Genomic DNA, 24,667 nt, shown 5'->3' on the forward strand with positions numbered 1-24,667 from the left:
GTCGAAGCTGCCTCAATGACTGGTTTTTAGGTGCTTGTTTATGCGTTTTACTGTTTTTTTAATGGCTTATGTGCGGAGAGGGATTCAAGGTTAAGGAGAGCTGCACAGTTCTTGTTGCTATAGAGAACAACCCCCCCCCCCCGGGGAGGCCAAGCACCCACAACATTACCTCTTGTCAAAAAAGGCCTGGACAATTTTGGATCTAATTGGATTGAACTCCAGATCAGGGACACGATCAAAGTTCTCCTTGCTGCGGAAGTAGAAAAGGACAAAGAGAAAGAAATAGTGAGAGAGAGAGACAGGTTTCTAAAGACAAATGAGCGATCTCTTCAGCACAGGGTCATGGCTCAGTGGCAGAGCTGAGGTTTGGTTTGATTTGGTTTTGTTGTTTTTGCATTTTGAAGATTTTAGGTTCATGGCTTTGGGAATGTTTTGAACTGTTTTATAGAATGCTTTGCTTTGTTTTAAATGGCACGCCAGTTTGCTACCCTCGGCTCGAAGGGGAAAAGCAGAGGGACCTAAGTTCAGTAACTAGCTAAATAATAGTTCTAATATCCAATGTGGTGTGATGACTGGAGTGCCGAACTAGGAGTTGGGAGGCCAACGTTCGAATCCCCATTCATCCATGAAGCTCACTGGGTGACCTTTTCCCAGCGACCTCAGGATCTCTCCGCTGGTTTTCTAGGGAAGGGGCGAAGCAGCTTCCCTCCTGCCTCTTGGCAGGACATCTGCCCCCTTACAGAGCGAGCCTCCTCTGCGACTCTGCCTGAAACCGTTTGTATATTTTCCTACAGAAAGGTCAACCTGCTGTGCAGTGCAGGTGGAGGCCAGCCGGCTGAGCAGCAGGAGGAGAAACCAGCGCAGGAAACTATCCCTCTCACTTGACATCAAACTATGGGTAGGAGTTGGGAGCCAACATTTCAGAACACCGCCCTCCCCTTCATAAGCATCAAGACACAACATTTATTGAACCACAACTCCCATCTTCACTGGGCAATGGCTATGCTTGCTGGGGTCAGTGAGATAAGATGAGATAAACTTTATTCGCATTGGCCAACGGCCATGGCAACATAATACAAGCAATATATACAAATAAAAAGACAACAGTGGGTAAAATGGGGAATCAAATGACCAAGATTATTGTTCAGATAGTGGCCCTTAATCTCATTGCACCTTCAAGAAACCTAGCAACCTTTGCTGTTGTCTGATCATTTTGATCTGATAAAAGAAAGAACAATGTGGCCGCAGATGGACGGCTTGGGATGGTAAGTAAGAGTGGGGTAATGTGGGGCCAGTGGGAGTTGTAGTTCAGCATCCTTTGGAGGGCTGGAGGTTCCCCCCTCCCTGATCTGGACCAAGGATGAGAAGTCAATGTTGCTGGGACTCCCAACTCCCATCAGCCCCATGGTTCAGAGATGATGGGTCTTGTAGATTCCTCTCCCTGTGATTCCCCACCCAGTTGGCGATAAGGCACCAGGCATGGGTTAGTGGTAGGAGCAGGAAAGAGGAGGTGTCTTCCTCCTGGTCGATGGCCTCGCCTGCTTCCCCACAAAAGCCGCAAGCCTTGTACGGAGAAAGCCCTGTGCTTTCAAGAGAGCCATCTGGGGTTTGGCCTGGAGGAGCAAAATCTCATTACGGGAGAGAACAGGGCAGAAAGCAGCCAATTGATTAGCAAGCCGTTATTTGATGGGAAGATCGGCCCAGGACAGACCTTGACAAGGACCAGTCTCCACATTGCACCCTTCCCTGTGAAGTTGGCTGTGCAACGGGGGAAGCTGCTTCCGTCCAGTCCACCTGTTCTTCCAACCCAGTATAAACAATGGCACTTCATCAGCCCCAACCAGCACAGCCAGCGGTCAAACATGATGGGAGCTGGAGTCAAAAATCATACAGAACAGGGATGCTTAACTTGTGCTCCATGGGTGGGATTCACCAGGGGGGTCCATCAACCCACACAATGCAATAAAATAAATTGTATGCAACATTTCATGTATAGGTGTGGATTTTTCTGGGAGGGGGGTCCATAGTTTCTACCAGATCTTCAAAGGGGAGTCTGTGACCTTTGAAAGCCACTAATTTAGAGGGTCACTAATCACCTGTTCCTGGTGCATTAGGAATGGGCCATTACTCAGAGATAGAGGATGCAAAATGCTGTTCGGTTCAATCACATGGATCAGCCGGTAGAGCATGAGACTCTTCAACTCAGGGCTATGGGTTTGAGCCCCACGTTGGACAAAAGATTCCTGCATTGTAGGGGGTTGGACTAGATGACCGTTGTGGTCCCTTCCAACGCTAAAATGCCATCACTCTATTATTTTAATCCCCAGCATCTCCAGGCCTGGGAAAGATACCTGCCCCTAATCTTAGGGAGCTGCTGCTAGCCAGAGTGGACGGCATCTTCCTAAGAATGCAGCACATTCCCTGTTAAAAGTATCAACATGTTGCAGCATGACCACCAGCGGTGAAAAAACTTCATTCAGCTGTTCCATGGTGAGCCTTTGGATTTGTGGCTGAAGACAAGGAGATGCCACATCCATTGCATTCATTATTCATATTGGTTTTCAATAGTATTTCTATTGCATCTTTTATTATCTATTGCATTGTGTTGTATTGCAGTCCAAACGGCACAGAATTCAAATCGCAATATGATAAAATGAAATAAGTAACACAGTGCATTACACAGTGCACCAAAAGGGGGGGGATTTAATCATGGAGTGGTCTACCAAGACCGTCAGCAATTTTCAAGTGGTCCAATTGGGGGGGGGGTTAGTTAGGGAACCACTGCTCCAGGGTTTCAGTTCGCCAGCTATGCCATCTTTCGGGATACTCCATCCCATTGCACCTCGCTCAGTTTTTCATTCCACCACCCCCCACACCAAAAACACACCTAGACAGCATTGCATGCCTACTGAGCACCCCAGTCCTCACTGGAATGATAGAAAAGGGTGTGGATTACCCCCCCCCCCAAACAACAACACCACCACAATTTGTAAACTGCTTGATCAAAACAATTCTCCAAGCAGTGTACAAGTTCACTCATGAGGTTTTATCCCCTCCTTAAACCTTTTTGTACTACTTCAACACTCGGGTTCTCTCCCTCACCCTCAAGATTTGGATGCCTCTGTCTCATGCATGGATGAGCCTAGGCTTGTTCATGCATTATTACCCTGAACACAGGTACAAGCTGTCTGTACACATGCATGTACAAGTGTTTGTGTGAAATAGTGAATGCTTGTCTGTCTGTACAGCTCAAGTATCATGTATGCAGGTACACAGGATTGTATTTGTTGTTGTTTAGTTGTGTCCGACTCTTCGTGACCCCATGGACCAGAGCACGCCAGGCACTCCTATCTTCCACTGCCTCCCGCAGTTTGGTCAAACTCATGTTCGCAGCTTCGAGAACACTGTCCAACCATCTCGTCCTCCGTCGTCCCCTTCTCCTTGTGCCCTCCATCTTTCCCAACATCAGGGTCTTTTCCAAGGAGTCTTCTCTTCTCATGAGGTGGCCAAAGTATTGGAGCCTCAGCTTCAGGATCTGTCCTTCCAGTGAGCACTTAGGGCTGATTTCCTTATGAATGGAGAGGTTTGATCTTCTTGCAGCCCATGGGACTCTCAAGAGTCTCCTCCAGCACCATAATTCAAAAGCATCAATTCTTCGGCGATCAGCCTTCTTTATGGTCCAGCTCTCACTTCCATACATCACTACTGGGAAAACCAGCTTTAACTATACAGACCTTTGTTGGCAAGGTGATGTCTCTGCTACAGGATTGTATACTTTGTTGAAAGTTCCATAGGAATAACTTAGGTGCGTACAGCTCAACTACTTCTGTACACAGGTACAGAGGTTGTACAATTGCTTAATGTAGGGTTGCTGTATTTCAAAAAGTGAAAATCCGGACACAAAAGTTGAGCTCCCCCCCCAAAAAAATAATAATATTGAGAGGGTGCGAGAGAGAGAGAGAGAGAGAGAGAGAGGTTTGGAGCTATTTTAAAGGAAATTCGTAAAAAAACAAATTTTCCAAGACATTCAAGGGATTTCCACCCAGACACTGTTTACCCACCTATGTCCAGGAAATTCCCGACATCTGGCAGCCCTACGTCATGTGACCCCTCCTAGCATTGGGCATTAAGTATCCACACTTAGAATAAATCCAGTGCTTTTTTCTGGGGGTACGCAAGGGTATGCATACCCTTAAACATTTTGTGAATCTTTTGTCCATTTACTGTATTTATTTCCCCCGATTTGAACTACAAAATGTTGATTTTCTTGAGTCAAAATGAGAATACCCGTAAACATCTTTTTAGAAGAAAAGCACTGAACAAATCCATCATGATATAGGGCTAAGAATAGGTAATACTGTACCGAATAGTTGGTTGATCCCCACTTAGCTGCTTGAATCGCCGATGCAGATTCTCAATTTGATCTGAAGTGACTATGGAAAGAAGAGACAGACAGACACTCCATTAATTTATTTTTAACCCTTACATACTTGTAAACTCCACCCTTCACTAGGGATGGGCAAATATGCCAATTTCAATTTTCCTCCCTTTCTCATTTCCACCCCCATTCTAAGTTCAGTTTTTCACATGAGGCTATTTATTTATTTATTATTATTACTATTACTATTCTTATTCTTATTATTATTCATGAAAGTTCACCAGCAGTTTGTGGCTGATTTTTGTACGCAATTTTGCCTGATATTTTTTGGCAAACCGATTTCCAAAAATATAGCACACTTTTTAATCAGACTACGCACTTTGAGCACATCTTCCCATAGTGCATGTAGCCTGGGCTGGAGAAACTGCAATTCACAGTATGTATTCTGAAGCGTGGCTGTGTTTCGGTTTGCGTACCACTGTTTCAGAAAGCACAAATGCGGTTGATTTGCCTTTACATTCAGATTGGATTTATTTTCTTCCCCACCCCCAGAAACACCTGCACCGCAAGTCCCGTATTCCAGTTTTAAGAAATCCTTCGTGGTGAAAAAAGAAGGGGGGGATGAGATCATATTACAGGTCACCACTACTGTGTTTTCCCGAAAAGCCATGTGTGCAATCTCGAGGCAGAGAAGAGCAGAAGTAGTAAGGGTTAAGGCTCTTCCTCTGATCAAACTAGAAGTCTCACAACTGCTTTGCATTGCAAAAGAAATACAAATTAACCTGTCAGGAGATGCTCAAACATCTCCCTTAGGATTTGGCTGCCATGCAAAACAAGACCAGGAAGGACCATTTTCTCCTGGAATATCCAACGGAGCTCTTTGCGTTGAAAGGGAAGCCTCCATTGGCATGAATGGAGCAGTAGAGGCAGGCCGTTTGGGCAGGTGGGCGGGGGCACTGCCCCACCAAGCTCAGACTGCCCTCAGGCAGCCTCCACTGGCCTGCCTTCTTACTCACAACCTGTCTAGGGATGCCCCTGCCTGTCAGCTTGCTCCTCCTCACAGTCTCAGTATCTTACCCACTGTAAAACTCAGCAGGGAGGCAGAGGAAGATGGGCACTCAGCTAGAATCAGTTGGCTCTGCCTGCCAGAGGCTCTGGCTCCCCCTGCTGGCGGGCTCCCTGCCTTCCGTCCTACCATTCCCAATGGAAAGGAGGTTTCCTTTAAATACCTGGTTAACTAGCCACTTTAAAGTGACTGTATATGTGATTGTGTTTAGGGGGTCTTTGACCTGAAAGGGGGCGTGGAAGTTGTTAAGTAGTGGGTTTATTCACAGGCCAGAACAGAACTGAACTGAAGGGTTCAGCCAGCCTGCTTATATAGAGCTCCACTAGAACACAACAGCAACCATTTTCTGTAACTATCCAATCACTGAACGTCACTTTCAATCCTTTATTTGCATATGTGGACCTGAGTGAAAACTATCTACAGTATCCCCCTGCTGGCCCAGGGTGAGAACTTCAGTACATAACACAAGTAGTTGGGGATCTATATATATTTCAGGGCAAAGACCTCCGAAACGCAGCTTGCATGCATAAATGCACCTTAAAAATTAAAACATCTCATTATAACAAAACAAGAACTCTTCAAAATGGAAAAAGGGGTCGGAAAACATTTCACAGGCCACAACAGCACTCATACGAAACCTTATTTTAAACAGGACGGGAAAACCAGCAGCAATATAAACCATGAAATAATCATATCCCCCAAAGCTGATTAGATAAATAGATATGAGAGAGAGACTATGAAGATTTGGATCACATACGCCTCTACACTCAGAGGGAAGGAAACTTATATTTATATATATTTACTATAGTTTATTTTAAAATATATTCAAAAACGCCTCTTCTTCGCTCTTGGCAAGGACATCCAAGGTGTGAAGGGGAAAAAACACATTAAAACCAAATCTAGGCAATAAACCAGATTAAGAACAAAAAAGGAAATCGTTTTAGAGCAGGAGAAACAGAATAAAGCTTCACTTACTAAAAAATAAGATAAAAAATTATGCAGTATTTTATACTACTGGTTTTTGTACTGTACCCATCTACCTTATATGTGAATGGCCTATGGCCCAAGCATTAATAAACTACTACTACTTAAAGAATAAATTAAAAAGCATTAGGCTTGTATCCAATGCTAGCCCTACTCGGAGCACACCCATCTAAATAAGTGGACCTAACTTAGCAACATCCATTCATATTTTGAGTAGGACTAGTACTGGTATCTTCTTATATACATAGAAACGTAAGGGTGTCATCACACTGCGGTTTGTGTGGCTGCCTACTGGGTTGGGGTGAGCTGTGGGGGAATAGTCAAGGGGGTAGGAAAGGTATAAAGAGAGGGAGGATTGGCTAGTGTGAGGGAAGGGAGTAGCCAAAGAGGTTAGTGAGCAGAGGGGGCAGCTCCTAGTACAATATATGACAATAGAATCTTTGGAAATGAAAAGGGACCACTTGCATCATCCAGCTGAGCCCCTTGATCAGCTAACGGAGCTGAACATAAAAGCCCTCCATTTCAAACCACAGCACCCTCATGTCATTCAGCTAGATGGACCCAACTTTTGCTCTCAGTGCTGGAGTTGCTGTTGCATTCTTGTGTGTGCGCGCACACACACACCCTCCATTCCACTGACACTTCTTTCTTGGGTTGTGTGCGCAACAAAACAAAACCCTGCCCTCTCCCAGCTGATAACCTGATCAGCTGATAACCCCCCAGCTGATAACAGCTTGCTGAACACTGGCAGGTATTTGCCAAGTTCCAGCCTGTAACTGATACGAGTTCGACTTCTGCCAATGTAGATGGGAGTGCCTGGTGATAATCAGCGCCCAGAAAAGCCACATACCTATAGAGACTCTGGTTAGTGCCTAACCCTCCATTGCTCCCCCTGACATAGGACCATAGAATTGTAGAGTTGGAAGGGACCCAAAGGATCATCTGCTCCAGTGTTCCTCAAACTTGGGTCTCTCCGGCTGTTGCTGGACTACAACTCCCATCATCCCTAGCTAGCAGGACCACTGGTCAAGGATGATGGGAATTTTAGTCCAAAACAGTTTGGGAGGCACTGATCTAGTCCAACCCCTCTGCCAAAGCAGGAGTCACAGCCAGAGCACAACTTAGTACAGGGGTGTGGAACCTCAGTCCCAGGAGCGAAATGTGGCCCTGCAAGCTTCTCTATCTGGCCCTCAAGACTCTTCCCAGGCCACACCCCTCCCCACAGGCCACACCCCTCAAGAGTCCTTTGCTCTCTTGTCAAGTGTTTTTGCCTGGCTGGAATGTGTCCTTGGCTGCGTGGAGGGTGGAGGAGAGCGAAAAAACTAGGCTACTAAAATAACATTTACATTTGTGGTTCCATCCACTTTTGCCTGTGGCCCCAGTGGCGTAGCGTGGGTTGTCAGCACCCGGGGCAAGGCAAGTAATTTGCGCCCCCTAACCCATGGATTTGCGCCCCCTAACCCTAACCCCAGATGTTGCGCCCGGTGCGGCCGGCCCCCGCTGCACCCCCCATGCCACTGTGTGGCCCTGCCCACCACAGGTGCACCACAGGTGCAAGGTGCAAGGTCCTTGGACAGTTCTCCAAAACAGAATTTGACCCTCGGGCTGGGGGGAAAAGACCCCCGCCCTGGACTAATGCCTTCCTGCAGGAGCAGAGAAGGTCCCAGGTCTCTGGAAAGAAAGCAGAAGCTCGAATCTGCTTGTGACTCAGCAACTTCCTTTCCACGATCTGCAAACAAAACAAAACCCAAAGGGAAACTCACTCTTGAAGGCCAGCTGACAACTGGTGCTTGTTAGGATTATTAACGCTGACTCATGAAATAATGCTGCTCTGCTCTACTGACGATGTCAAGAAGCCTCAATCTCACCGCCACTCCCTGTACAACCCAGGCAAAACCAACATTTTGTTTTGGGGACTTATCACCTGCTCTTTGCTTAAACAAATCCCAGAGTGGATGCACAATGATTTTTTTGAAAAAAGAATAAAAATACAGTGGTACCTCGGGTTACAGATGCTTCAGGTTACAGACGCTTCAGGTTACAGACTCCATTAACCCTGAAACAAAATAAATAAAACAATTCCTTCCAGTAGCACCTTAAAGGTAAACGTAAAGGGACCTCTGACCATTAGGTCCAGTCGTGACTGACTCTGGGGTTGCGGCGCGCATCTCGCTTTACTGGCCGAGGGAGCCGGTGTACAGCTTCCGGGTCATGTGGCCAGCATGACTAAGCCACTTCTGGCGAACCAGAGCAGCACACGGAAATGCCGTTTACCTTCCTGCCGGAGCAGTACCTATTTATCTACTTACACTTTGACGTGCTTTCGAATTGCTAGGTTGGCAGGAGCAAGGACTGAGCAACGGCAGCTCACCCCATTGCGGGGATTCGAACCACCGACCTTCTGATCGACAAGTCCTAGGCTCTGTGGTTTAACCCACAGTGCCACCCGCGTGCACACGAAAGCTCATACCAATAACAAACTTAGTTGGTCTCAAAGGTGCTACTGGAAGGAATTTATTTTTTATTTTGTTTTGACTATGGCAGACCAACACGGCTACCTACCTGTAACCAGAAATAGTACCTCCGGTTAAGAACTTTGCTTCTGGATGAGACCAGAAACCGCACGACGATGGCAGCTGGAGGCAGCTGGAGGCTCCATTAGCTAAAGTGGTACCTCAGGTTAAGAACAGTTTCAGGTTAAGAACGGATCTTCGGAACCAATTAAGTTCTTAACCCGAGGTACCGCTGTTAAACAAACTGGGGAATACCTGGGGGTTGGTGAGGTTGACCCCCATCAAGGGGGCAGGACTAAGAGGGTCGCAAAAACTGCACATCTCCACTCAGCTGGCTCAGCTCCTCTGGCGAGGGACAGAATAGGGCAGGGGGTGCGAGTAAAGGGCCCAAGGGAGCTTTGGTATGCTTCTGAAAAAAGCCAGTGGACAAGCATGGTGGCATCAGGTGCAATCCAGTGTGCCACTCTGGCATAGGGTAGGCAGACCGTGATCCTTTCCCCACTTTTGTCTTTGGCCCTGCCCAGCACTTCCCCAAAAATTGCCCCAGGAGGAATGTGGCTTTCCAGCTGGAAAGGGTTCTCCACTCCACTCTAGCCACTAGGCTACCTTCTAAAAGAAGAGGGCCCGATTCAGGGGAACCACGGCGCAAGCATTTTCCTGATCAAATTATCCCACCCCCACCCCACCTTGCCATCCATTTCCAAACTGCTATTTAAACCTGTGGGGCCAAACATAAAGCTAAAGGTAAAGGGACGCCTGATCATTAGGTCCAGTTGTGGACGACTCTGGGGTTGCGGGGCTCATCTTGCTTTATTGGCCGAGGGAGCCGGCGTACAGCTTCCAGGTCATGTGGCCAGCATGGCTAAGCTGCTTCTGGCGAACCAGAGCAGCTCACGGAAACACCATTTACCTTCCCGCCGGAGCGTTACCTATTTATCTACTTGCACTTCGTGCTTTTGAACTGCTAGGTGGGCAGGAGCTGGGACCGAGCAACGGGAGCTCACCCCGTCGCGGGGATTTGAAACGCTGACCTTCTGATCGGCAAGCTCAGTGCTTTAACCCACAGCGCCACCTGTGTCCCTGGGGCCAAACATAGATACTCAAACTATGGTAGACCAGAGACAGGTCTTTTACCCTGGAAACACTGACCCAGCGTTGTCAGGGATGAAAACAAATATGGCAAATTGGCACATGGGATCCCCTTTAGCAGTATATAGCTGGGGGGGCATTTTAACACCCCAAACTACAAAAAACAACTACTACTACTACTTCTGGGTGAACCTATTACCCAGACCTCCACAGTTGGTAGAACATAAGACTCTTAATCGCAGTGTCATGGGCTTGAGCCCAAGTTGGGGAAAAGATTCCCGCATTGCGTGGGGTTGGGCTACCCTTACGTTCCCTACAATTCTATGATTCTATGATCCTTGATCAAATGTTTCCTATAGCTTCCCAAACTGGTTTTTATGCCTAGCTGTGACCCTCAGGTATGGCTCCTTTCACTTCTCTGATGCAAACCATCACATTACGGTTCTGCTGCCTTTGTCGCTGTCGCCATCATTAAATTGTTCGAATCCAATCTTACGCATTATGCAACAAATCTTAAAAATAAACAGTGAACTTAAAAGAGAGGGGGTGGGGAATGAAACTCCGAATGCTCCAGAAAATAAAAATCCCTGCTCCAAATCACTCGTGGTATCATTTGATCATTGGGTTCCCACGTATATGTACTCTCATTCCATCACAGATGCTGCAAATTCCAACCCATGACCTTTATGCAGCTTTGCTATTTTAAACACAAAGCTAATTTGGGGGTAGGTTTTCTTATTCTTACAAAAAAGGGGCCCCCTCCTCCCTTTTATTTAGCTTTCTACTTGCCCCCCCTCCCTCCTGCTACTGACTTTTGACATTCTCACTGCCTGACATCATTATTGCCATGGAAACTAAGGGACCCATAAATCTTTAAACATCTGGAAGTTTAGTTTACTTTGCATTTACATTTTTTTCCTCTTTGTTGTTTTTTAAAGCATCATATAAACTTCAGGCACTTAACGCTACAAACCAGAACTTGGAATGGTGATTTCCTAAGAGGTTGAGTTTTCCCCCCAGTAAGGGATTGGTGTGTGCATTTGGAAAGGAACTCCCCGCCAGGGGACCAAAAAAACCCTCAAGGCTTCTGTTTGCAAAATGGAGAGATTTGGAGAAAATACTGCCTTCTGCTGGTTTTCAGAACAGTAGCCTTTTAGCCCAATCTTATGGAATTGCAGACTTGGAAGAGAGCCCAGGGGCCTTCTAGCCCAGGTAAAACAAAAAGGTAAAGGACCCCTGGATGGTTAAGTCCAGTCAAAGGCGACTATGGGGTTGTGGCGCTCATCTCACTTTCAGGCCAAGGGAGCCGGCATTAGTCCACAGTCAGCTTTCCGGGTCTTGTGACCAGCATGACTAAACCGTGATGGAAACCAGAGCACACGGAAACTCCATTTACCTTCCCACTGCAGCAGTACCTATTTATCTATTTGCACTGGTATGCTTTCGAACTGCTAGGTTGGCAGGAGCAGGGACAGAGAAACAGGAGCTCACCCCGTTGTGGGGATTCGAACCACCAAACCTCCAATTGGGAAGCCCAAGAGGCTCAGTGGTTTAGACCACAGCGCCACCCGCTCCTGCAACGCAGGAATCAGAGCTAAATGCAATCTTGGGGGCTGTGCGGATGCAAGAGAGAGAGAGAGAGAGAGAGAGAGAGAGAGAGAGAAATGCCTTCAGCTTCTTGAGAGGAAGGGTAGCCCATATAAATGGAATCCGTTAATAAATAGCAGTGCTAACAAGCGATGGAGCCAGGGATGCCGGGGGGCGGGGGGACGGGACAACTGCTTTCTGCCACCACCAGAGAGAACATGGCAACCACCTCTTTTTGCACAAGCTCCATCCTGCTCATTTTCCAAACCATCTGCTCTTCATCCGGAGGATGACGTGACAAAGCTCATATCAAAGCTGTTTGCAGTGGCTGTCGAGGAAACAGGCCTCCAAAGAGACCCGCCTACCAATGTGCAAACTAGCCAAACCGTTTCCTCAGTGGCCATCCTCACATTTCAGGAGCACTCAGTCACGTTTTGTAGCACCTCTGGTGGGAGACACACCATATGCCTTCTGGGATAGGTTTCCCACCTTTGGTCCCCCACCCTGCACTCACCTGTGGCTCCTAGAAGCTACCAGTGTGAGACTACAGCCACACCCTTGGAATTAGCTTTGCCTGGGCGGCTAAATCAGGAGAGGGTAGCCAATGGGTCTCAAACCTTCAGCGAGTTAGGGACTTCCTCTGCATGCAAAGACAGGCTCTAGCAGGTTGAGCAGGTCAAGAAGGCAATTTTGATACCTGCTGCAGAGGGAAATGAGTGGCAGATGGGGCTTGTCAACCTGAAGGAGCATCTCCACCCCCATCGTTCTGCCCAGACACTGAGGTCCAGCGCCGAGGGCCTTCTGGTGGTTCCCTCACTGCGAGAAGCAAAGTTACAGGGAACCAGGCAGAGGGCCTTCTCAGTAGTGGCGCCTGCCCTGTGGAACGCCCTCCCACCAGATGTCAAAGAGAACAACAACTACCCGGCATTTAGAAGACATCTGAAGGCAGCCCTGTTCAGGGAAGTTTTTAATGTGTGACATTTTAATGTATTCAGAATCTTTGTTGGAAGCCGCCCAAAGTGGCTGGGGAAACCCAGCCAGATGGACAGGGTATGAATAATAAATTTTTATTATTATAACCAGGGAAGGTAGCGCATCTAAGAGAAGGAAAACTCTGATCCTAAACCTCTGCTGCCTTGTGGGATATCTTCAGGAGAAGAAAAGGCTAAGGTGTGAACCCTACACAAATCCGGAGTGGAGTCCCTAAGGCGGTTGGGTGGCTCCTTGTACATCTCCTTCCAGCAACTCCTGCAGCCAAGTTGGTGCCAAACATCTTGCTCTGCTCTCCTTTGGACTACATCAGCGAGACCAAGAGTCTTCCATCTGGGCAGGCCAGGGCCTCCATGCACACTATCCAGACTTGCGCTCTGGAGAGGTCACTTTAATGCTGCTAACATAGTGACTTGACTTCACCTCCAGAAGTGCACTCCATTGTCTCTTGAGACAGATGATGCCAGCAACAAGTCAGATTAGCAAGTCTTACCAGCTAAAGGCATCTGAATTGTGCAAGGAATCAGAGGAGCTGGATGTCCCCCTCAGCACTGTTAGGTCACAGAGTACAGAATATGGTGCCTACCTAAGAATTGGAAGAAGCCAGAGGCAGAGGGAGGGTACGATGTACAGTGGTACCTCGGGTTAAGTACTTAATTTGTTCTGGAGGTCCGTTCTTAACCTGAAACTGTTCTTAACCTGAAGCACCACTTTAGCTAATGTCCTGAAGCAAAGTTCTTAACCCGAGGTAATATTTCTGGGTTAGCGGAGTCTTTAACCTGAAGCGTATGTAACCTGAAGCGCATGTAACCCGAGGTACCACTGTATACTTGAATTTTTAAAATAAGTTCCTAGCCCTCATGGTTGTAGACTGAAATAAAACTCCAAAGCACATAGCCATAAGAACGTAAAGTGAGCCAAAGTGGGGGGCGGGAGAACAGCAGCAAGAATACTTATCGCAAAGTATTGGAAGACACAAGATCTACCTACTCTGGAAGAGTGGCAGATGAAAGTGATGGACTATATGACACTGGCTGAGATGACAGGCAGAATCCGTGACCAAGGAAAAGAGACGGCGGAAGAAGAATGGAGAAAATTCAAAAGTTATCTTAAGGACTATTATAAACTTGATGAATGTTAGAGTGTTGTGGTTTTTAGGAATAAAGGGATACAGTGACATAAGGTCAGAATATAGAGACGACTAAGATGACAGCGGTTGGAAAGGAACAATTGGGAGTTGCTACAAAACTATGGACATTGGGATGCAGAAAGGGGGGTATGGGGGAGTCTCAGAAAAGAGGTCTATGAAAAAATGTTATGAAATTATACGTGTTTGTATGTCTTTTTAAGTGTTTGTTTGTTCTTTAAAACTTTGTAAAACCAATAAAAAATTTTATAAAAAAAAAAAACAACAAAGTGGGGGGGGGGGAGAGAGAGACTAATCCAGCATCCTATTCCCACAGTGGCCAACCAGATGGGAAACCGTGAAGCAGGATTTGAGCACAATAGCAACTCTCCCCCTCTGTGGCTTCCAGAAATTGGATCCCCAAGCGTCACGGCCTCCAACCATGGCAGCAGAGCAGAGCTGCTATTGCTAGTAGCCATTGATCGTTTTCTCCTTCGTGAATGTATCCCATCCTCTTTTAAAGCCACACAAATATTGAAAGTAGGAGTAGGATCATGTATAACTGCTCTGATACCAGCATGAGCACAGATGTTCACAAATGCATAATAAAAAGGAATTCTGCAAGGGGCCCGTCAATTTTTCCTTCGTGCCGTCTTCCTGACTGGGGTCAGGCAAGTAGGGAAAGCCACAGACATCCCATGCTCCATCTTTCCAATTTCCCCCGCCCCCTCTAATCTAATAGAAAGCCTGGCTAGCAGAGCTTCCAAATCTGCAGGCACTCCCAGCTGCGTCCAAATAGACGCCTTATGAAACCCAAATTTAAAGATCTTGTTTATATTCAGCGGAGTGGCTTGTTAGGGATGCCAAAAGCACTTCCAATCAGACCGTTTGTGAGGATGCTGACATTTCAGGACACCTCTCTGATGATGCCTATAAATCCATGCTCACGTTAACTGCCAGCCCAGCCATTACCTAATTAACCATTAGGTAATGCAATTACTGTTAATTAGACGGGGCGGTTGCTCAAATAATAGGTTGAAACAGGAGGAGAAGCCCTTGCAGACCCAAATTTGTATTTGGGCTCTTTCCTTCCTGGGCAGCTTCGCCCCTTCTTAACCCACAGGACAAAAAGCCTTCTCCACTTCTGACACCATTGCAGCACATGTTGCTTTGGAGACTGCCCTTTTCTCCTGTGTGCTTGCACCTGCACTGCTGTGGCGAGGGCAGGACTCGTCCAGCTCTCAACTAATGGATTATAGCAGGGGTCAGCAAACTTTTTCCACTGTCCCTCAGACCTTGTGGGGGGGCCGAACTATATATTTTTTTTGGGGGGGAGAAATCCCCCCAACTCTCCCCTCCCTTCTCCACAGCACCAGACGAGCCCGGTAGCTGCTCACCTGTGCCTTGTGAGCGGCAGGGGCTGGCGATGGCGGAGGGACGATGAGCGGCGCAAAAGGGCTGGCTCTGGAGAGGGGCTGCTTAAAATGGCGCTCAGTCAACCGTGGCTCAACAAAGCCCAGCCCCCTTCCTCCTCTAGGCAGGGCGGGGAGAAGCCAGGAGGGAGGAGGCACCGCGGTGTGTGTGGGGGGGGGAATGGTGCAGCCCGAACAATCAATCTCCCCATGCCGACCAATGCGGCGATTCCCGGACTGTCCGCGGGCCGGATCCAAAGGCAATTGGGCCGGATTTGGCCCCTGGGCCTTAGTTTGCCGACCCATGGATTATAGAGACCCCGGAGGATCTCTAAGGCTCTCTTCTCCAAAGTGAATGCCCAGAAAAGCAGAGGGCAGGAACCTGTAGCTCTCCAGATGTTGTGGGACCATGGGTCCAAACCTTGACACAGGAAGTTGCCTTATTAAAGTCAGGTCACCGAGCCCATCAAGCTCACTAGTGCCTACACGGACTGGCAGCAGCTCTCCAGGATTTCAGACAGGAGTCTTTCCCAGTCGGCTGCTGGCAATCAGTGCAGGCAACACTGAGGTGGGTCCAACTGACCTCACATAAGGCAGTTTTACTAAAGCATGGGGCGTGGAGTTCCTAAGTTCCTAAAGTATGGGGCAGCCCAGGGCACTGGAGCCATAGTTCCTAACTTCAACCTGCATCTACCAATCATTCCACCACAGTACATGCCCTTCACATCTCCAGGTTTTTCTCTGCAAGTCATGAGGACTAGAAACTTAGGAAAAGCAGAGATTCTCAGGTTGCTCCATAGCACCTTCCACTCACAGAAGGAGGTTATGCCCCTTAGTACAACAGCAGTTTTTTTTGGGGGGGGGGGCATTCCTCTTGCATCAGAGGGATTTTGATATTTCAAGACACTTCTCAGCTCATGCTTATAAAACCTCAATCATGTGGTTGCACCCTTCTGGAGAGACTTGTGCCATGGACACATTTTGAATTTTTTCTTCTTCTTTTAATAAATACTTACCAACAGGTGCATGTACCCTATTATTAAGGCCGAAGCCAAACACACAACCATTCATCAGAGCAACTGCTTGATTTACAGCCTTGCTATAGGTTTAAACAATAGAGCGCCAACGAATTTTTACAAAACACTGCCACTGGGGATTTGCTTCCCTGTTTCTAAGTGATCAGTTCCTTCCAACCACTTCTGCTCCTGGAACGGCATCCGACTGCAGCCTTTTGTCAGGTCGCCACTCCCTTCTGCCATCACCGTAGCTGGTTTTGCTCCGGCGATGGAGAGCTGCCCCTCTGCACACTCACTTTTGCACTTCTGCAATTCCTGTTCAACCTGTACAGTTGTTGTTGTTTTTTTAAAAAAGATGCAGGTTATAACATCTCTGTCACCTTTTGACCATAAAGATACCGAGCTCAAATGAGGCCATTGCTGTGCCCATTATGAATCATGGCCAGTGAGAACTTTCCATTTTGCCTTTAGCCTTTTTATCACACATCCAGGGCGTGGGCCACTCGTTTCCTTATCTGCGGTTTGGGAACAGCTGAACTCCTTAGCCTGCAGGTACCATTGTCTAGCCAAGGGGTTTTGCATGCACTGCCCTCCACTGCTCTAAGGGTTGGGCATTCCAGGGAGAGCTGGTTGAAGGCAGAGATCCATACAGTGCTTTTCTTACAAGAGGGACAGGTCCCCAGAGCCAGTGTGGTGTAGTGGTTAAGAGCGGTGGACTCGTAATCTGGGGAACCGGGTTCGCGTCTCCGCTCCTCCACATGCAGCTGCTGGGTGACCTTGGGCTAGTCACACTTCTTTGAAGTCTCTCAGCCCCACTCACCTCACAGAGTGTTTGTTGTGGGGGAGGAAGAGAAAGGAGAATGTTAGCCACTTTGAGACTCTGTAGGGTAGTGAGAAAGTGGGATATCAAATCCAAACTCTTTTTCTTCCAAACTCTTCCCAGAAGCAAAAGAGCACACCCTAAAAGACTTCCTTAGGGTTCTTTTTCCAGCTGAGTGCTGTAGCCACAGTGCGGAACCTCAAGCCTTAATGCGGCCCTCCAGACCTCTCGATCTGGCCCTTAGGACTCTCCTCAGGCCATGCCCCTGCTCCTCAGGCCACACCCCTTCCTTGACCTTGCTTTGCACCCTCCTTGAGTGTTTTCGCCTGGCTGGGATATGTCCTCAAACTCTGATAATGTTTACCCAGATGGAGGATAGGTGAATGTGTTTGTGGGGAGAAACTAGCCCAGGCACCCCCAACCTGCAGCCCTCCAGATGTTTTGGCCTACAACTCCCATGATCCCTAGCTAACAGGACCAGTGGTCAGGGATGATGGGAACTGTAGTCCAAAACATCTGGAGGGCCGAAGGTTGGGGATGCCTGAACTAGCCTACTGTACAAAGGTGAATTGCAACTTCAATGCTCCACCCACATTTGCCTCTGGCCCCGCCCACCACTGGCATGTGGCCCCCGATTGGCTGCCTACACCTATTCCATATAACGAAGGCCTTCCCCTTCCTGCTGATTACATTGCAACTCCTTCCTCTCTGAAATGATAACATGGGGCGCGTTCTCCAACCACCAGCTCACTCTAGAAGCTTCATCTGACTCTCAGCCAGTAATTAAGTTATACAGAAGATAAATGTCTCTTCGTTCAGCACCACACAGGCACACAGAAGGATCTCCTGACTCCCAGAGAGGTAGGCTGCCGACTGAAGTGTGTACCATGTTCTACCCACTATGGATTTCAGAGGAAAGGTTGCCGCGCCCAGGTCTTTTAGTTTGGAGAAAAGGCAGTGTAATGGTTTCCCCAGGGGCTTGCCGCTTTGTGTAGAAGGCATTTTGACGAGCCACCACCGAGGGCTGCAGTGAGAAGTGCCCCTTCAGCCATTCCATAATTGTTCTGTAAGGAACAGTAGCGATGTCTTCTGGCCCGGGCGATTTCAAACGTCTCCTCTCCACAGACGCTGAAGAATATCACCCTCTTCTTGGCATCTTCTTTGTTGGTGACTGCTTTATATACATTATTTACACAATGGGCCCCACGTGATTGGCTAATTCTGGGATTCTCCTGTAGGCCAATCAGGTTGCGGATTCACTTCCACCTGGAGTTGGATTGGGTGGCTCCTGCGGACCAATCAGACTGCTGCATTCTGGATTCTATTGTTCTAGACCAGGGGTGTCAAACTCAAATTCATCGGGGGCCGCATCAGCAGTTTGGTCACCCTCAAGGGGCCGGTTGTATCTGTAGGACTATGTGTCCACTCTTTATTATCATAAATTATTGTCATTGCATTCAATTATTACTGTTTTTTGTAATAATGTAAGTAATAACTAGCTCTGAAAGCAGAAACATAGTCAGAATAATGGCAAGTAGATATTCAAATGTACAATTATTGTACAATTTATTGGAAAATGGTTTTTGGTAACAGACAGTAATTTATTTATTTTTTATAATAATAATAATAATAATAATAATAATAAATTTTATTTATATCCCGCCCTCCCCAGCCGAAGCCGGGCTCAGGGCGGCTAACAACAATAAAACAGTACAAAAGTACAACATAAACAACATTCTAAAATCATTCATTATAAAAATTAATTAATTCAAGCCACTGGCAACCATTGGGCCAGAGCTCTGCGAAGATTGCCGAGGGAGGGAGTCAGGCTGTGCCCTAGCCAAAGGCCTGGTGGAACAGCTCTGTCTTGCAGGCCCTGCGGAAAGATGTCAAGTCCCGCAAGGCCCTGGTCTCTTGTGACAGAGCGTTCCACCAGATCGGAGCCACAGCCGAAAAAGCCCTGGCTCTAGTTGAGGCCAGCCTAACCTCTCTGAGGCCTGGGACCTTCAAGATGTTTTTATTTGAAGGTTTCTCTGTGGGGCATACCAGGAGAGGCGGTCCCGTAGGTACGAGGGTCCTAGGCCGTATAGGGCTTTAAAGGTTAAAACCAGCACCTTAAACCTGATCCTGTACTCCACCGGGAGCCAGTGCAGCTGGTATAGCACCGGGTGAATGTGATCTCGCAGCGAAGACCTCGTAAGGAGTCTCGCTGCAGCATTCTGCACCCGCTGGAGTTTCTGGGTCAGTCTCAAGGGCAGCCCCACGTAGAGCGAGTTACAATAATCCAGTCTGGAGGTGACCGTCGCGTGGATCACAGTGGCTAGGTCAGGGCGAGAGAGGTAAGGAGCCAACTGCTTAGCTTGGCGGAGCCGCCTTTGTTATAGCTGCAATCTGTGCCTCCATGGAAAGGGAGGTGTCGAAGATTACACCCAAACTCTTAACGGACGGTGCTGGCACTAATTGCACCCCCGCAAGAGATGGGAGTTGCCCCCCCCAATCCCATATCGCCCCGTCCCAGCCACAGGACCTCTGTCTTCGAAGGATTTAGCTTCAACCGGCTCCCACGTAACCATCCAGCCACAGCTTCCAAACATCTGGTCAGTGTGTCTGGGGCCGAGTCAGGATGGCCATCCATCAACAGATAGAGTTGGGTGTCATCGGCATACTGATGACAACCCAGCCCAAAACTCCGAACAAGCTGGGCGAGGGGGCGCATAAAGATGTTGAAAAGCATCGGGGAGAGTATCGCACCCTGAGGTACTCCACACACCAAGGAGTGGCGCGATGACAATTCCCCCCCAAGCACCACCCTCTGTCCCCGACCATACAAATATTGCTAAACAATTTTAAACAACTATTGTTGAGACATTTCATTCTGAATCTGCTACCCAGAGCCAGGCAGAGGATGATGGCAGGTGGGTGTCCTGCCCGCCACCAACATAAATTCTGGCTATGCCCATGATGTCGTGGTTCACCCTTGAGTTTAGAATCACTCCCCAAGCCCTCCTCCCCGCCCCAACGGCCTCCAGCCCGCCTGCCGATGGCGGGGAGCCCCGATGGCTCCCTCTCTGCCCGCCCGGAGCCCCGGCAGCCTTACGTGAACCCCGCCTCGGCTGGAGCAGGAGCACTGGCGGAGACGGCGGCAGCAGAGCCACCGAGCTTTGTGCTGGCGGCGGCAACGACGGGAGGGGGCCTGCCGGTGGCTCGGATTGCGCCCGCCTGCCTTGGACTCCCGCGGACCTCTCTCCCTCCGCAGCCCTCCTCCCCGCTCGGGAGCCATATGGGGGGTGGCAGGAAGCGCCTCTGCCCTTTCCTGCCTGCGGGGAGAACGTGGCGGCCGGGCTGGGCGCGCAGGCTCTGAGAGGCAGCCCCGGCACCAGCAACTGACCAGTGGCCTTTGCGGCGGCGGCGGCACCAGCAGCACCGGCGGCGGCAGCCTGCCCCCACCCCACTCCAAACATGAGCCCCCCCTTGGGGAAATAAGCCCCCTTTCCTCGGGGGCGCACGGAGCGCCTTTCGCCCTCTTCCCCCACCCATAGCATCTCCCTTTCCAGCGCCCTCCCTCCGTCCGTCCCTCCCTCCGCCAGCCCGGTGCTTGGAGGCTTCTATGAGTGTCCGCTTGGGGGGAGGCCAGCAGGAAGGTAGCCCCCCTCGCCCCCGCGGCGGCCCGGCTCTGGGAGGAGGAAGAGGAGGAGGACTATGTCTTTGCTCACCGCGCTGGCGATGAGCGCAATGCCGAGGCGCACCAGCGCTGCCCGGTGGTCACCCTTGACCCGCCCCAGCAACACCTCCGCTGTCCCCGCAGCCCTCCACCCTGGCCAGCAGCCGCTTGGAAAAGGGCTCGTCATGGTCCAGCCGCTCTCTGGGCGCTCGCTGCCGCCACTCCATCGCCTCCTGCGCTGACGAGCAGCCTCACATTGGCAACTACCGCCTCCTCAAGACCATTGGGAAGGGAAACTTCGCCAAGGTCAAGCTGGCCAGGCACATCCTGACAGGAAGGGAGGTGGCTATAAAAATAATCGACAAGACGCAGCTGAATCCAACGAGCCTCCAGAAGCTCTTCCGAGAAGTGAAGAGTTTGGAATCCCCCCCCCCCCAATATTAAAATTGGAGCGATTAGTTCAGTGGGAGCAGCAGAGACCCTCGCTTTCCCGCAGCTCGCTGTTTTCTTTTACACCTAACCTGGCTGTGCACCCGGGAAAAGATCAAAGCGGAGCGTAAAGATATAGTAAAGAGGCTTGGCAGGGTTTTTGCCCCGCAAATCACGCTTGCTTGGCTCGGGGGTGTGTGTGTTGTGTGTGTGTTTCCCTCTTCTCCTTTCCCCCTCCCACTTCTCCCTGGGTTTCCTGACGGCGCACAGCGCTGCGCTCAGCAGACGGCTGGGCTGCTTCACCGCCTGGTGCGCTCAGAGTGGGCGCACGTGTTTGGGGCTGCCTGGGATTGGCCGCGACGGGGATCCGGCGGGCGCTGCCACCTGGCGGGCTTGCTGATCCCGTATCCGGAGACTTTCTCTCTCTCTCTCCCATCCTTTTAGAGTCTAAATAAAAGAATAATAAAAGGTGAAGGCTGGCGGCCGGTGGCGGCTACACGGGCCACATGACGAGGTCTGGCGGGCCGGATTCGGCCCGCGGGCCTTGTGTTTGACACCCGTGTTCTAGACCAATCAGACTGCTGCATTCTAAATCCTATTGTTCTAGGACCAATCAGACTGCTGCATTTTGGATCCTATTCAACTTAGTACATAACAGGCAAGTAAGAGGCAATACGACAGAAGTGTATAAAATTAGGCCTGGCGTGGAGTGAGTGGACAGAGACGAGTTTTTCCTCCCTCTCTTCTAACACTAGACCTTGCAGACTTCCAATGAAGATTCCAGGCAGATAAAAGAAAGGACTTCTTCACACAGTTAAACTGCAGGACTCCTTCCCACAAGAAGCAGTGATGGCCACCAACTTGGATGGCTTTAAAAGAGGGTTGGACAAACTCATAGACAACAAATAAGACTATCAGTGTCTACTAGTTGTGATGGCTCTGCTCTGCTTCCATTGTCAGAGGCAGCAATAACATGGACCACATGGTGAGGCTGAAAAAAAGGCTCCCACAATAGATGAAAAATTTACATGTATGTACAATAATAAAATAGTGATAAAATGTTAATAAGAATAATAGTAATAATAATAATAATAATAATAATAATAATAATAATAATAATAATAATAATAATAATAATATAGATTAGTGGAGGCAATACTGAGCTAGATGGAGAAATGCTCCGACTTCCTATGTTCCTAATTCACAAAACATTTCGCCACAATAAACTTACAGGGCAGCGCATGGAGAGGTAGATTTTAACAAAGGAGTCCAAAGCCAGAGTGCTTCACTGTTGAAACAGGTGCACCATCAGGAAATTCTCTTCCCTTCTTTTTAACTCAAATCTGTTGAACCATAACTCAGCAGAGCACCCAAAAGAAAAATCTCTCCATGCAACACCCATTCAAATATTTGAAGACTGTGAGATTATCACATCTTATTTATTCTCCCTGCTCCCTGAAATGCAAACAGCAACTTGGGAGTTGCATTTTCTTTTTGGGGGCAGGGACTCAGGCAGAGACAGAATGCGAACCTCTTGCCACTGCATCCCTCGCAGTCCTGAGGCTGCTACTTGTATAATGAAGGGGCTAAAATGCAGGTTAGCAGCATCAACACGACTCAAGTCACATAGAAGGCGTGCTCACATGTTACACTGAACACAGGTGCCAGCTGTCTCCACACACACATGTACGTTGTGTGAAAAAGAGTGTACAATTACAGCTCCAACTGTTGTATACACAGACTGCACACCTGTTGAATATCACCTGTGAATAAATGTTTACAGCTCCAGTGTTTGGGCACACAGATTGTGTGGCCCTAAGGTAGAATTTGTGGTACGCGGGTGGTGCTGTGGGTTAAACCACAGAGCCTAGGACTTGCCGATCAGAAGGTCAGTGGTTCGAATCCCCGTTGCTCGGTCCTTGCTCCTGCCAACCTAGCAGTTCGAAAGCACGTCAAAGTGCAAGCAGATAAATAGGTACCGCTCTGGCGGGAAGGTAAACGGCGTTTCCGTGCGCTGCTCAGCCAATAAAGTGAGATGAGCGCCGCAACCCCAGAGTCGGTCACAATTGGACCTAATGGTCAGGGGTCCCTTTACCTTTAAGGTAGAATTGGCTTGAAAACAGCCTTGGGTACCAAAAGTCAGCTATAGGAAGAAGCCACCTGAGTCAACTAACCATCACCTAAGAGAGAATGTTCTATTTAGAGCGTCTTCTTTCTCGTTGCACCCCACCACCATGCCTCAGCAAATATGCTTTATTCCCAGAAGAAAAGACTGAAATAAACATTTTTTAAAAAACAGCTGAGCAAACTATTCTTTCGCAAGAAAAGGGTCAGCGATACCTTTGGCTCAGAGCAACAACCCCCCCCCCCACGCATTTATTTGCTGCCTGTTAACTGGGCCAGGCACCTGAGCTTTGGCTAGAGATAGAAAAAGGTAAAGTTTGATTTGATTCCCTGTATTTCTTGCGCCCCTGTTCATTCAAACGGATCTCAAAGCGGCTTCCAAACAAATAAACAACAGTAACAGAACAAAGAACAGAACAGAACGTCACAAAGGCAGCATAGAGCCTATAAAACAATTAACACATCACCAATAAGGCAATTGCAATCTATAAAATGCTATGAGCCAAACAGGAGCTAAAAAAATAAATAAGCTAAGCATCACAATTATCCCATCCAGCAAAGAGTTACATAGGGTGTGAAAGGGCTCTCTCTGTCTGTCTGTCTGTCTGTCTGTCTGTCTGTCTGCCTCTTTCTGTGTGAGAGTGTGAGAAGAGCATACAAAGAGCACTGCTGGATCAGGCCCATGGCCTGTCGAGTCCAGCAACCTCTTTTCACAGTTGCTTATTCAACGCCAGTTCAAGCTGCTTTTTTTCAGGCTGGTCTGTGAAGAATTTCCTCAGTGCTGTCCCCCCGCTGCTTCCTGAGAGGCCCTCTCCCTCACCAGAACATATTATGTGAATTTATATGCAGAATGGGGGGGGGGGGAATCCCATATATTTCAGAATAAGCGGGCTTCTTCCAAAGTTAAGAGCATTGATTGGAGACTCTGTGGTCCCATCAATATTGTACATTTCAAGCAGCATTTTGCCACTTTAAACAGCCATGGCTCCCCTCACAGAATCCTGGGAACTGTAGTCTGTTAAGGGTGCTGAGAGTCAGTAGGAGAATTCCTATTCCCCTCACAGAACTACAATTCTCAGAGTAGTCTAGGAATTTTCTTCTGGGAAAAGGAGTTCTCTGAGGGGAGAACTCAGACATAAACACACACACAGGCACACCTGTTTCGTACATTATTCTTTGGGAGAACGGCATCCTGAAATTGGGAGAAGTGAAAATTTCAGTGCACAGATGTGTTTCAGTTCACATATTGTTTCAGAATATGCATATTAGGGAGGTTTGTGTCTACATCCGAACCAGACCAAATCTCTCCCCATTCTTAAATAATAATAATAATAATATTTATATGCCGCCCATCTGACTGGCTTGCCCCAGCCACTCTGGGTGTCTTCCAAAAGAATATTAAAAACACAATAAAACATCAAACATTAAAAACTTCTCTATGCAGTTAAAAGAGCTGCATTTCATAGTGGTTT

At 48.4% G+C, this 24,667-nt stretch overlaps 1 protein-coding gene across 1 annotated transcript in view; it reads right to left on the reverse strand.

Moving 5' to 3' along the window:
- The window catches only part of TESC (tescalcin), a 35,795-nt gene that overhangs the window by 5,655 nt on the left and 5,473 nt on the right, over positions 1–24,667 (reverse strand). Inside the window, exons 2-3 of the mRNA XM_081175313.1 lie at positions 4,364–4,433; positions 170–250 (exon numbers count right to left, since the gene is read on the reverse strand). Of these exons, the coding sequence (XP_081031439.1) occupies positions 170–250; positions 4,364–4,433 (151 nt within the window). The remainder of the gene's footprint in view (positions 1–169; positions 251–4,363; positions 4,434–24,667) is intronic.

This window comes from Podarcis bocagei (genome assembly GCF_964188305.1).
Source record: "Podarcis bocagei genome assembly, chromosome: 16".
NCBI lineage: Eukaryota > Metazoa > Chordata > Lepidosauria > Squamata > Lacertidae > Podarcis > Podarcis bocagei.